Raw genomic sequence first — 14,233 nt, 5'->3', positions numbered from 1 at the left:
ATTTAAGAACATATTGCTGGAATCTGTCTTTAAGCTTTCAAATAAGAATTTAAGAATATTTAAGCCATTTTTTTAGTAGTTTATATAAAATAAGTGCCTACTTTGTATTAAATACAGATGTGCTCTTTCAAAAAAAATTGTCATACAAAAAGTGATCTTTTTATGAAACTGTGAAGCAAACTCTTCAGTTGTGCTCTGCTAGACATGATGAAATTCTTTGGAAGATAATGAACTTAGACTACTGGGCTACAGGTACACAAATCAGATTTGACTTAACTAATCACACTTCTTCAAGAATTTAGCTTTCATGGGAATAATTAAACAAGTACCATTCCTGTTCTTTATTTCTTCCTTGGAAGCTTTCTTTGGTGACATATAAATGCAAATTTATTGCTGGGTTATTTAAAAATTAAAGCTGAAATGTTCAGTTCCGTGATACAGTCTGAGTATTTGCTCACATACTATTTTAACACCCATGCAGAAGCTTTTTGTGCCATTCCTTGAATGTCTGACAGCTGTGGTTTGAGAATATTGTCAACTCTTTGAGGAAATCTGGAGCTCAGGACTGAAGGATTATTCTAAATGTCCAGCTATTCCCATGCACTCATAATTATCTCTCTACCAGCAGTACGAAGTGGCCCAGTACAGATCAGTTAAACATGTAGGAATAAAGGAGCCTATTTCAGCAGCACTATAGTGTCTTTTATCTATCCACTGCTTTTCACTCTTTTTTTTTTTTTTTTTTATTACTCCTTGGAGGTTTGGGGTTTTTTTATGCAGGCAGTATAAACTACCCTGAATGAAAATGTTTTGGTACAGTTGCCTTAGGATCTGGGAGTCACATCCTCAAACAGGTGAGAATGTATTACAGCAAGGAAGAGGAAATGGATTCATTGGCTATGCGCTGAATCTTTTCAGTTTTGAGTTTTGAGTCTGCTAGGTGAGGTCAGGATGATACTTGATCCAATAGGATGTGCTTCTGACTTATTCCCAAAGGACATGTTCTGTGCATGTTGCATTTAAGTCATTACAACATATTTCCTCGAATGTTCAGGCAAGGAAAAATACAAAGCAAAGTTGCGCACAGTGCTATGAGGTTTCTTTTCTGTTTTAGTCGGGGTATTTCCAGAAGGTATATTTTTGTATTTGCTTATCTATAGCCCGCCTTTGTATGTGGTGGGATTTGGGTGTTTTGACCTAAAAGATGCCAGTTTAAACCGTGCATAAGTTGAGAATGAGAAAAATGTGCTACCTGATCCTTGCTTGGAAGTGTAGTGTGTTCAGTTTCTCATGCATAGAATAATTACCAGATTGGCAGTAATTGCTACTCTTGGGCAGACTCAAAACAAAGAGCACATATTTAAGTTGGCATGGAAACGGAACTACCCCCCTGAGCTTTATTCTGTTTTCTCCAAAGTACTGTGCCTTATTCATTAGCCACAGTGCTTTGTTCATTCTGGCGTGAGTAGCATAGAGTGAGCCTCCAGCGCAGCTGCCCCATGCTATACCTTGTCCTGTGAAAGAAAAACAGAGAACATTGGTCTCCATGGCTCAGCTTGACATCTTTTATTACAACTGAATTAAATCAAAATTATAGAAAAGTATATTTGTTCTGTTTTGATCTTACTTGTTGAGCTTCTTAGACACTTTCCCCAAATCAGAATCTTATAGGTAGTATAAACATTATCAGCTAAGACTGATTTCAAACCAAATTGCCTTAATGAACCTTGAATTTAATTTTGTAGTACAAATTTGACTTCAATAAAACACAGTTTTTACAAAGCAGTTACTTCAAAAATTGCATCATTTTAATGTATTATAAAGCAGAACTCATTGTACTGTTCCCCCAGACAATTATTTATTTCTCTTGACTGTGGTCTCAGCTGTGATGTGAGTACACATATGCTAAGGAAATCTGAGTGAAAGGAATAACTAAAGCAGTCAATGCCTGTTCACGTTATCAGCTCTAGATGCTAAGCTGTTTTAAATAATTTACTGGTGTGCTTGTTACTCTGATATTTAAATAGCAACTGCAGCTTGGAAACTCCATAGGTACTTAATTTGTTAAATTGTTGAATTCCTTATGAACTTCAGTAGACTGACCTTCCAAAATGTGAAATTGGGTTAACAAATTTTTTCAGAGTTTCACAGCAGCAATATTTCAGCAAATCTTTTATGATGTGTTTTTGTTTTCCTTTTTTTAGACACAAAATCAAGGGTAAATTAATTGTAGGACATTGAGACCACTTTTCCCTGCTTGAAGGTAATAAGCTGTACACTTATGTGAAGGCGCCTGTAGTGCATTATTCAACTGCTTTTGTTTTCCTTAGACCTTTTTCAGGAGTTGTCCCTCAGCCTCAGAGTATTCACTGCCCTAGCTCTGTAGGTGCTGCACTTACTTTATTTTGCCTTTTTCATGGCAATGTGTTACTGTGAGAGGGGACACATTGGGACAGGGAGAAACGGTGACTGGAGCCTGCTGCACTTCATCTGTCCTCACCTGGATAGTACACAGTCCCCTGAAGCAAATAGCCAGCAGCCAGCTGACACATGTTTGAGCATCCCCTCAGTCCTGGGCTCTGGATGATCTGGGGCATCTGTCTAGAACAGTTTATTTTATAATAATGACTCATTGTTTTCGAGGTGCGTGAGTAGATTCAGTCGCAGCCCATCTGGCTGCCACACAATGGAGTACCCAGCAACAATTTTTCTTTCCTTCCTCTTCTCTGCTGCAAGCAACCAGGGGGAAGCTGCTGAACATTTGGAGTTGCAAAGGGGAAGCAGCTGCTTAGAGTTCCACGTTCCCAGAAGAGCTTCTCTCTGGGCTGCAGTAGGGCAGCAGATGGAGAGCTGAGCCCATATTCCCTTCTCTAGTGTATGAGATGATTCAGACATTTCAATTAAAAAATTGCAGGACATTGTAGGGAACACATTTTTGATAGAGGATGAAACAGATTTGCTTTGTTTTAACATACTTTTGAATGCTGTAACTTAGAACCAGAAAGGCCATAGAAATTACTGTAAACTTATGTCAGAAGCACATGAATATATAGTTCTGCAAGGACAGAATCTGCTTATTTTGTAGCATCACTATGAAGCACTGTGGTGCTGGGAACAGAAAAAACAAGAAATGCTGAAGACATCATAAAATGGTGAGAGTCAACAGTGAGGAGGAATAAAGGGATGATGATGGGAAATGATGGTACTGGTACAGCTGTACAGGCAAAATAGTTCCTTGTATATGGCACATAAAACTTCTGATTTTATGTAGAATGTATAATGTAAAAGTAATGATTTATGGCTAATGAGCTTTTCTGATGTAAGGTAATTAGTCACTAGAATGTAATTAGACTCACAGTCCCTTTGCTCTGGGGTTAGTTACTTCAACACATTGCTTACTATTAATGTGTGTGCATTCTTCTATATAAAATTATTTTTTTTTATAAACTGGATAAACAATCTAGATTACAGTTTTCAAGTAGTCTTTTTCTGGTTTATTGGCATTCTCTTGTGTATGTCCTATTGTTCCATTCCAAGTGCTACTTCAAGATCAGTTGTTGATTTAATGAAGTATCACATGCTACATATTCTTGAGGCTTTAAATCTGCTTTGTTTCTGACAAAAGTTTGAAAGAAAGAAAAGTATCATAATTAAAGAGACTGTATTGTAATTCTCAAGAGAACAACATGGTTTCTTTGATGTTGACATAGTTATTATAACATAATAAATGAGTGTCGCCTGAGTGTGTGCTTGAGTGTCGCTTGACTGTGGAGTGGAAATGCTTTTCTCAAATTAATTAACTTATTCAGACTGATCAGGGTAGATTAATTTGACCTACCTAAATATCTATATTATAGCCTGTCAATGTAGGCCCTCATCATAAATCTCTGCAGAGAAAGTGATTCTACAGCATGATCCATCACTTCCAAAGGCAGACAACTAGATGACAGAGATAATTGCACTAAACAGGTGTGTGTTCCTTTGTGTTGACTATAAAGGTTTGGGGTGACCAGCTCAGTTGCTGAAGTTGGGTGACGTGAAGGAAGAACTTTGGTGATCTTGTGTAACACTAAGAGAAAACTACAAAGCCAGAGTGGTTGATACCATTTTCTTCCTCACTTGTGTATGCTTTTGGTGCTGGGAGAGTTCAGAATTCAGAATATGTTGATTTTACAGACCATGATTTTACATGATGGGATGCCTCAAAGCCTAAGGAAGTAGGGTCCTGTATGATGATGAAGGAAATAGCATTTTGAAAACTTTCTGTAAGTGTGCAAATATGTTGTGATATTTTTCAGGGTGGAGATCTAGACTTTAAAATTCAAGAGTACAAAGATTCTGGGAAGATGTTCACTCAAAGCCAAGTTATAGACTGGTTTATACAGTTATTACTCGGAGTCAACTATATGCATGAAAGGTACAGTCATTTGATATGAGAGCATTTAGCTTGGGAGGGGAGTGAATGGGCTTATTGACTAGTTGGTGGTATTCAAACAGAAATGAAAGTTCTGATCACCAAACTATTGTAAGTTTATGTCAGATACCTCAAGTGTAATTAATTATCTACCCTGCAGGAACATTGTGCATTACATCTTTTAGCAGGACAGTGGTAAATGTCTTCCAGCTTTAGACACACTTTTTTTCAGAGCCAAATGGAAAATGGAGTACAGAAGAAATAGTTCAATATTGCTAGAAGAAAATGGATTAAAAGGCTAAAACAAAGTAATCTTTTTAAAGGGGAGTCAAGAAGCATGTCCTGAACATGTTTAATGTGAAGCATCCAATATATATTCTTGATAGACTCTCAGTAAAGTCAGTGGAGTTACATACATGCATTCTTTGAAAAGAGATGTCACTTTTAACATCACATCAAAGACTGACTTAAAAAATTACTACAGGTAATCCAGATATGAGGAGATCACACATGGCTGGAGCAGGGGCAGTGTATGTAGATGAATACCTACCTGGTCATCCACATGAGTGTAGCTCTTGTCTGCAGTGTGATTTAGGCAGGCTGACTGCAGTGATGGAAAGATTTCCCTTACTACCAGTGTGCTGGACATGTACAATGCCTGTCTGGTCCCTTTCTGCATCATCCTTTGCAGGGCTTGGGCAAAATTTGCTTGCCTGAATTTTAGGTGTACCCAAGCAGTAGGTAGAGAAGTCACCTGTTGTCAAGAACAACCACTCCTTAATTGAGCTGAAGTTAAGTGTGTGGGATGTGTTTGACCTAAACTGATGGATGTCTAATGAGTTTTTGCCAGTGTCAGACTGTTGAGGGGAAAAGGGCAGAGTGAATTGCTGCCCAAGATGCAGGAGCATTTTTGTTCCTAAATGCCAATTTATCTAGGGCTTCTACATGAAATGCTGCCCTGCCAGTGAAGGGAGGACACAAAGAGAACTCTCTTGGGCTGCTGTGCTCTTCAGCATTCACCTCAGGCCAAAAGGACAGAGGGAAGTGGAAATAAAAATCCTGACAGTTTAACTAAACTATCAGTGTGACTTAGGGTTTTTTTTTTTCTCTCTTGAACTTCAGTTTAACAACTTACCATTAAAAGTTTTGGTGCCCTGGAAAGTCCCCTTTTGGCAAAATCCTTTCTTTAATATACGTGTTTAGAAGATGCATTGTGCAGAATAATGCAGCATAATAATATAAACATTGCGTTTGGGCTGATGGTCACTGTAGGCCCCTTCCAACTGAACAGCTTTATTTTATTCTGTGAGTTATTCTTTTTGTCTTTAATTTTCTGAATTTTCTTATGCCTCTTTTCTCTCTATTTTACTCATCTTCTACTTGTTCTCAAACAAATGTTTAAAACCAAATAATATCCTAAAAATAAACTTTAATTGGTTGTATGTAAAATTTGGTTTCCTGAGAAGTCAGTTAATTCTCCAGTTAAAGCAATTCGATTTTCCAAATAGGATTTTATTTTCTCCTTTTCAGTCATAGCTAATAGTACCTCTCCAGACACTTACAAATAACTTGACAGTTTCAATTTTTATATATTTATTTGTATTTTGTGTTATTAGGCTGTATGTACATTATGAAATATAACCTTTTCCTTATTAGTATAGAGTCAAACAATAGCTTAAGTGGAAAAGATTAGGCTTAAAAGAATTTAAAACTACCTACACAAATTTGAAATACTAAAACATAATAATAACCCTCTGTTTCTGTATAGAGGAGTCATGCATGATTTCTTCTCTACTGACATGGAAAAAAGCTGTAATACATGTTTGAATTATGTTCTAATGCAAAGGAAGCTTTTCTCTAGAATTAGAAGCTTGAAGTGTTTACAGCCTGTGGGTTGGTCCTTCCCCATGACATTCTTAAGAAAACTCAGCTTCTGTGGATGTGAGTTTTTTTTGCCAGAGCAGTAAAAATTATTATTTATGGTTTTAAACAGACTATTCACTTGTCCTTCTTGCACAACTTTGGTTGAACTTATACACTTTTTGAAAACTCTTATGCTGGAAACTTAATGTAATTTTTTTAAATTTGAAACTTGAAAACAAAATTATCTAGAAATAAACAGATTCAATCCTTATCTGTCTTTGTTATAAAGAAAGGGAGAAGTAAAGGGAGACACCATAAGAGCGGTCTTATCTTCACAGAGACCTTTAGCATGAAACCATCCTGTAGTCTCTCGTGTTACACATAGCCCATTGCATGTCAGTGCACAAAATTAATCCCACAGCAATCAGGCAATGATGCCATTGATTAATTTAACCTCAATTTGAATAAGGCTGACCATTATGTTACCCATAATTTTGCTAATCATTATGAAAAATTTATGAGCACACATTTTTATAAGGTTATTCTTTGTGCAAACAGCAGATAATACATGGTTCAGACTTACACAGAACCTCTTACTCTTCTTCAGAGTTCTTCAGATAGAGGAAAGAGAAATTAATTATGTGTTATTTCACAGCAATAATATACTTCTGCTTCCCTCAGCTTCACTTGCAGCGCATTCTGTTGCAGGCAAAGATTCATTCAAGGAGGCTGCCCACTGCTCTGGGCTTGTCCTGTTCTTTTATGACTATGAGCCAGCAAGCAGGTACTCTACAGAACATAGGTATGGGTATATTTACAGCCCAGATTTGGAACTGTCCTTACATGTTATTTTCTACCCAAATTAGCCACTCAATAACCACTTCACTGTCCATCAAGTAAAGTTTTGATAGAGCCCAGTTAATTCGTGTTGTCTTTATAGGTCTGTCTTTTCCTACAATAAAGAAGTTGTTCTCTTTCTTTAACTGGATCTACAGTGCAGTCCTGGTATTAATTTCTTACTAGTATTAAAGAATTCTTTTCAGGCAGGATTTCAGCTGATATCTTGTTTATCTTCAGACATATCATAGCAGAATAATTTGCATTGCATTGAGAGATATCATGTAAAGCTGAAAAAAAATTCCCAAATATTTCCTTGTCATATTAATATATGAAAGCATCTTATAATTACTGGTAATGCAGATAATGAATATTCATCAATATGTTGCAAGATTACAGTAGCATTACATTGGAATTCAAACTAATGTGATGCAAACATCTTTTTTTCATCTCCTTTTCAAATAATATGCTACTGAAAGCTTTCTGGATCATTCTTTAACTTCAAGATACCTGTTATTAAAGAAGTTGATAGTCAGAAAAGTTTCAGGTTCAAAAATTCTGTGGTTATATTTCTACAAAGGAGTGTGATTAAAAGAAGGTTGAAATCCACCAATTCTCAGCAGCAATGTACAAGAATAAGTTACCTCAGTGAAAGCAAGTTCTTTCAAAGGATCTGTGTGATGAATGGTAAGAAAATTCCTTATGAATCTCAATTAACACAGCAAGATTTCTATAAAAGTGTGTGTGTGTACATACAGACATATATATACTTATGAAGGAATAGCAAATATCACCTTAGTTTAATTTCCTTACTGATGTATTGTATGAGTGTATGTCTATTGCTCACAGAAGTTGTCAAATAGAGAACAAATTATTTATAAACAATATTTTATAAACATGAGTGGAGGCATATGAATAAATATTTTATATAAATATATGAACAAAATTTCATTTTTCCCAATGCGAAAAACCTTTTTCTAATGAAATTAAAGGCATTACTTTCAGGACAAAAAAATTGAAAGAAAAAGAAGTGAAAACCAATTGCTATAAGACACATGAAGAACTCTTTTCCTTGACCCATGAAAATAGAAATGTTTCTTTTTCATGCCCAGTCTATGTACATACTGCAATGAATTCTACTATTATTTTTCATATTTTTTTCCCCATTTGCGAACTGAGTATATTGAATTGCATATTTTTTTCTCGTCTTGCAAAAAATATTTTCAAATGACTTGTGGACAAAATTGGATATTTAAGCTGCAGAATGTATATTTTATAATCTTAATATATAAACTGTTTTGGAAATAATTTCATTATGTCAATGCCTAAGACTTTAATAATTCAAATTTGAGATAATACTTGAGGATTGCACAAAAAAATCAAAATTGAGTATTATATTTATTTTATCTGCCCTCAAAAATCTCAAAGCATCACTTTCTTTCTTTACATGATCTATTTGGCTGAATGACTACTGTATTTGTATTAGCAAATACAGTTTCTGCAGCCAGTATGTACCAAATGTTATTCTAACCTCCTCCTGAGCAGAGCTAATGATTAATCCTGTGTGTTAATAATAATTTCAAAAGTGGATGAATTCTAGTTTAGGTGAGGCTATAGGCAACAATGCTTTTGGAAGTGTTATTAACAAGAATTAATTGAGAATATGTTTTGTATACCGCAGAGATACTTCGTTTTCCTAAGGGACTGTAGAATTACTGTCACACATGTAAGACTTATAGAAATTAAGAAGATTCTGTATATCCTTACATGGTGTGTAGCTTATAATGCTTTTTTTTCAAACTCTCATGGAAAAATAAGTCTGTAGAAGCTAATTGTTCTGTTCCTTTTCATCTTTGTAAAGTTCTTCCATCTTCCATGCTGTTACTGTAAAAAATTGAACTACTAGCTTATGCTATATACATATTTGTCTTTGAAGTAATACTTTTACTCTGTAGGAGTCTTCCTATAGCTTTGAGTATTTTATGCTTTTTTATGCCTCTTGTGAGGCATCTCATTCTGCTGGCAGAAAATAAGATGTAATGCTTTTCAGACGAGTCAGATAGGAAGACTTGCCTTTCTCTCTTCCTCTGCAGCATGTGCTATGTCTGTATCTATGTTCTTAAGCTGGGATCCCCAGGTATGTTTTTATTATCCTGCTTAGGCTCTCACCCTGCATGTGGGTGCCTGTGAATGCACCTCTGTGAAGCTCCTTAATGCCTCAGTGCCATGGATTGTCACTGGCAGAGTTAGACTGTAGCAGTGGTGGGCTGGCCTTTCTGAAAAGGGATGAAGTTAAATGCCTGAAATACTTAATACACAGCTCTGAATGCTTCCAGTTGGATGAGGTTGAATTTCCTTTTCTATTCCAGACGGATACTTCACAGGGATTTGAAAACCAAGAATATATTTTTGAAAGATAATCTTCTTAAAATTGGTGAGATTTCTATACTTGTTAAAGATATATTTTCATGTGATAGAACAGTCCAGCAGACATTTTGTCAATAAGGAGATTTAAAGAAAATTGTGTCCGAAATAGCATTTTGATTTGTAGTCAAACATTTATTTGACAGTTAGACACAGGAGAGGCAGTGAAATCTTTAGCATTGAGGGTGCTTCAAGCTTGGCTGGGCCTGGACCTGAGCAGCCCCATTTAACTTTGAGCCAGGGGTTTGAATCAGATGACCTTGTGAAGCCTCTTCAAAGACACATTGTTCTGTGATATTGTGCTTGTGTGGTGTTTTTATTTTGAAGAACTGCAGAAAATAGTTTTTCCCATTTTTTAAAATACTAGCAGAATTTTCTGGATGTACAGTCACTTTATCATATCCGACAATAAACAAAAAAGTTTATATTAATAGATACATGTTAATATTAATAGATTATTGTTTCTACTGGTATTTTTAGGAGACTTTGGAGTTTCTTGTCTTTTGATGGGTTCATGTGATCTTGCAACTACTTTTACTGGGACACCACACTACATGAGTCCAGAAGTACTGAAGCACCAGGGATATAATACAAAATCTGACATTTGGTGAGTAGTTATAATGCTATTTTGGTTGGATTAGGCATTTATCTCCACTAAAATTATTTCAGGACATTAGAATCAAATGTTGCAATTTGAAGCCTTGCCCTTTTTGTTAAGAAGCATGTAGTTGACTTTTATTCTAGGTTATCTGAGACTTTAAAGGAGAATAAGATTCAGGTCCAGTCTCTGATGTGGTACAGGATGACTGTAGACAAAGTTCAGGTTTTTCTAGAAAGGGGGAAGTCTCTTTTTTTCTCATATTGAGATAGATGAATTGAAAAAAAGCAACTTTCTGTGAAACTTTAGATGGATGAGCAAAGAGTGATTCTGGCTGAGAGGATAGAAGGACCTTCTTAGGAACTAAATTTAAAAACATTGGCAAATGTTAAAAGCAAGAAAGTATTTGGAAGTGGAGCTGAAAATGAGAATAACTGCAGTGTTAGAACAGAAACAAAAAGGCACTCTGTTTTAGAAGTGACTCAAAGGTAGAAAGAAAAGTATTGGTTCTGCATTTAGATGGCACAAATTCCTGAAATCAGGACTTCTGATGTGATGATTAAAGGATCAAGTTTAGGAGCTGAGGTCTGTTGAAAGACTTTAGGAAACTTGTGGGTGTGCAGGTACTCTTCCAAACTAAGATGAAGAATGATTTTTTTGTAATGGCAAAAATATCTGGATTGTTTATATATGTGTCTTAAAGCATTTCATGGTTTAAGATTATAGTTAAAAGTGTTGAGTTTTTAAATTTTGTCATAGTATTTTATTTAAGGGGCTTTGTTTCTTTTATGAGGTCTTTTGTTGTTTGTTGTTTTTTTTTCCTGTAGGTATATGTATCAGAAGATTAATTGTTAAATAAGTATTTCAAACCAGGAAAGTTTCTTTGTAAAACATTTGGATTATAGTTTGATTGCTTGATAATTTACTCTAGCTTTGTCTCAGTTCTGCCTTTTCAAAATATACTTGTGGCTGCGGGATATAATTCTAAAAGTGGAGGACAGCCATCTATATTTTCAAATGGTAGCAACCATTTTTCACAGTTGACATATTCAGTCCAGTCAACAGATATGTCAGGAATCTCATCTCATGGCCTGTGTGGCTGACTGCTATGGATTTGATGTCAGATTGTTTCTTGTTCCTCTGTAGCAAATATCAGCTAATACATGTAGTCAATAAAAATATTTTGGGAGAAGATTTCAAAAGATGTCAAAACAAATGAAAAGGCAGGGAAGCCTGCCTTTTGTGCTCTTCTACTCCAAGGAATAATTTCTTTTTTTGCAGTGCAAATAGGAAGTAAAATACATGTTTAAGTTCTATTTGTGGTTACTAGTGTCAATCCATATAGGTCATTGAAGCTGTATAGAGTAAGCATAGTCAGAGTTCGATCCAATAGTTTTATAAATCATGTGTTGATCACCATTCACAATTTACAAAAACACAGAAAGAAATCTCCCCATCCCAAACTCAGTAGCTACCAGCTTTCTGCTATACTTTCTGCCTCTTGTGATCTTTCCAAAGCATTACCAAATACACTCACCTGAGGGTGAAACTGCCTTCAGCAGGAGCTTCTTGGCCCTCACTGTAGTGGCACTAAGGAGGAGGTGTGCCCTGATCAGTACTTCCTCAGCCCACAAACCTGTTCTTTTTTTGAACTCATTCTTTTTTTTGATCAGGACTCATGTGTTTGATTGATACTCACGTCTTTTAATCTTTTAATAATGATTCTTTGAATCATTAATAATGATTCTTCCAATGATTCTTGCTTTTTTTCTCCACTATCCCCATTTAACAAAAGACAAGAGGTCACTGAGCATACAGGGGAGCCCACCCTGGAGGCTCCAGATAATATTAAGTCCTTGGGCCACTGTGCAGGAAGTTTGGTTGCTCATGAAGGATCAAAGACTCATAGGATGGTTTGGTTGGAAGGATAAAGATCATCTTGTTCCCACCCCCCTGCTGTGAGCAGGGCCATCTACTAGGTGAGGTTGCTCAAAGTCTGAGGTTGCTCTAGCCTGGCCTTGAACTCTCTCTCAGCTTGAAGTTGTTACTCCTTCTCCTATCATTACATGCCTTTTTACAAAGTCTCTCGCTGGCTTTCTCTGTGGCTCTCGCTCACTTTATGTGCTGGAGGGTGCTCAAGGGTCTCCCTGGAGCCTTCTCCAGGCTGAACAGCCCCAACTCTCTCATGGAAGGGGTGTTCCAGTCCTCAGGTCCTCTTTGTGTGCCTCCTCTGGACTTGCCTCAACAGGTCTGCATCCTTCTCATCTTGGGAGCCTGGATACAGTACTCCATGTGAGGTCTCAGAATAATGGAGTAGAGGGAAGAATCTTGTTCCTCAGCCTGCTGCTCACACTGCTTCTGATGCAGCCCAGGATGTGGATGGCTTTCTGAGCTGTCAGCACACGTTGCCAATCACGTTGAGCTTTTCATCATGCAAGTCCTTCTCCTCAGGCCTGCTTTCAATCCATTCTCTGGCCAGTCTGCATTTGTCACCTAAGTGCAGGACCTTACAATTTGCCTTGTATTCCATAAGGTTGGAATGAGCCCATCTCTCAAGTCTGCCAAGATCCCTCTGGATGTCGCCCTCCAGCATGTCAACCATACCACACAGCTTGTCAGCAAACTTGCTGAGGCTACACTCAGTCCCTCTGTCCATGTTGCTGACAGAGATGTTAAACAGCACTGTTTGTTGACCCCTGAGGAATTTCAAGGAGTTGCCCAAGTCTTTTATATGGAGCTGAAGTGACATTCTCTCTTCAGACTTGTTTTTCTGATCTCTAGCAGGACTCAAAAATTCACACACAAAAATTCAGACTTGCAAGTGTTCCCATGTTAAATGTAAGATAATGTAAAATATCTTCTGGAAAAAACAATTAGTGTTGTCTCACCTTGTTATCATGATCCATTCACTATTCAGTTCAGTTCATTGGAAAGACCTTAATTTATGCTGCATTAATGATGTGCTCTAAAGAGATGCTGTGCTTTTCAGGTTCACTGAAACATTCTGTACTGGCTTTTCAAAACTGGCTTGAATATTCACAGTGCAGCAGCTGATGCAAGAAGTATTGTTCTTTATAGCCGAAGGTAAATAGATGGGGAAAAAACTTAATATTTTACAGTTTCTCCCTATGGAAGTTCTGCAGTTAGGCTCAGAGAAGTGGCAGCATTTATGTTTTTCTTCAGTTGAAATGTCAGGGCTGGAGTTCTTTGCCATTCCATGCTTTATGTCAAATCTAAATCCACAGGAGGCAAATTAAAGTTGGCTCACATGTTTTCCCCAGCATCCCTGAGCCTGGACTGGCTGGGCCATGAGAGAAAACCTTTGCAGATGACACAGTCTGGGGTTTCCTCCTTTCCAGATAAGAAGCTTCTTCAGGGAGCTGTTCTCAGTTAGGCAGTTCACGACCCCTTCTTCCTGTCGGTGCTTCCCAGATCCAGCAGGGAGAGGAGTCAAAGAGCCCAGGAGGCCAGGCCAGGTCAGGGGTCAGTCAGTGATGGGTGTGTGGGCAATTGGGCTCCCTGATAGCCCAGCGCAGCGTGACCCTGAGGCGCTGCTGTGCCACTGTCCTGCTGTCCCTTCCTGCCCTCACACAGCCTGTGGTGACACTGATGCTGTTGGGGCTCAGCCGACATTCCCACGCCTCTAGTGCTGTGGCAGAGACAAAGCAATGTCACGACCACATGTAAACCCGTTGTACTCTGTCTTCCATCAAGAGCTGTCAGATTTTGACAGATGGTTTGTCTGTTGTGTTTGGCTAAATTGGACTGCTCACACCACAGATCTGGAGGCTTTCATTTTATTGTGCTTGCTTGTCTGTGCTTTCCCTCCTCTTTGTCTTTTTCTTTCGTATTAGCAATCAAAAAATGAAGCAATGAGAAGGCTGAGGGGATGGGGCTGGGGAAGACAGCAGCGGGGAGTTCTCATTTAAGGGCTGATGAGTGAGTATTGAGGAAATTAAATTCAGGGACACATTCCTCACAGACTCTGAAGCCAATGAATTCATAAGACCTTATGATATGATCAGAATAAGAGATATGAGCCATAAAGGTATATGCATTTACATTATCTGACTTTTGAAGTTGAATTTAAAGCTAAC

At 37.4% G+C, this 14,233-nt stretch overlaps 1 protein-coding gene across 3 annotated transcripts in view; it reads left to right on the top strand.

Annotated features, from left to right (window-relative positions):
* The window catches only part of NEK11 (NIMA related kinase 11), an 83,823-nt gene that overhangs the window by 17,462 nt on the left and 52,128 nt on the right, over nucleotides 1-14,233 (top strand). For all 3 annotated transcript variants that reach the window (XM_088055376.1, XM_088055369.1, XM_005519155.3), the window contains exons 4-6: nucleotides 4,299-4,417; nucleotides 9,484-9,548; nucleotides 10,019-10,145. In XM_088055376.1, the coding sequence (XP_087911502.1) occupies nucleotides 4,299-4,417; nucleotides 9,484-9,548; nucleotides 10,019-10,145 (311 nt within the window). The remainder of the gene's footprint in view (nucleotides 1-4,298; nucleotides 4,418-9,483; nucleotides 9,549-10,018; nucleotides 10,146-14,233) is intronic.

Source organism: Pseudopodoces humilis, chromosome 1, assembly GCF_049639895.1.
Source record: "Pseudopodoces humilis isolate 2021_Gansu_Grassland_sample_001 chromosome 1, ASM4963989v1, whole genome shotgun sequence".
NCBI classification, from domain to species: Eukaryota; Metazoa; Chordata; class Aves; order Passeriformes; family Paridae; genus Pseudopodoces; species Pseudopodoces humilis.
The sequence above is the reverse complement of the archived record's forward strand: the minus strand, read 5'-3'. Positions and strand labels throughout refer to the sequence as shown.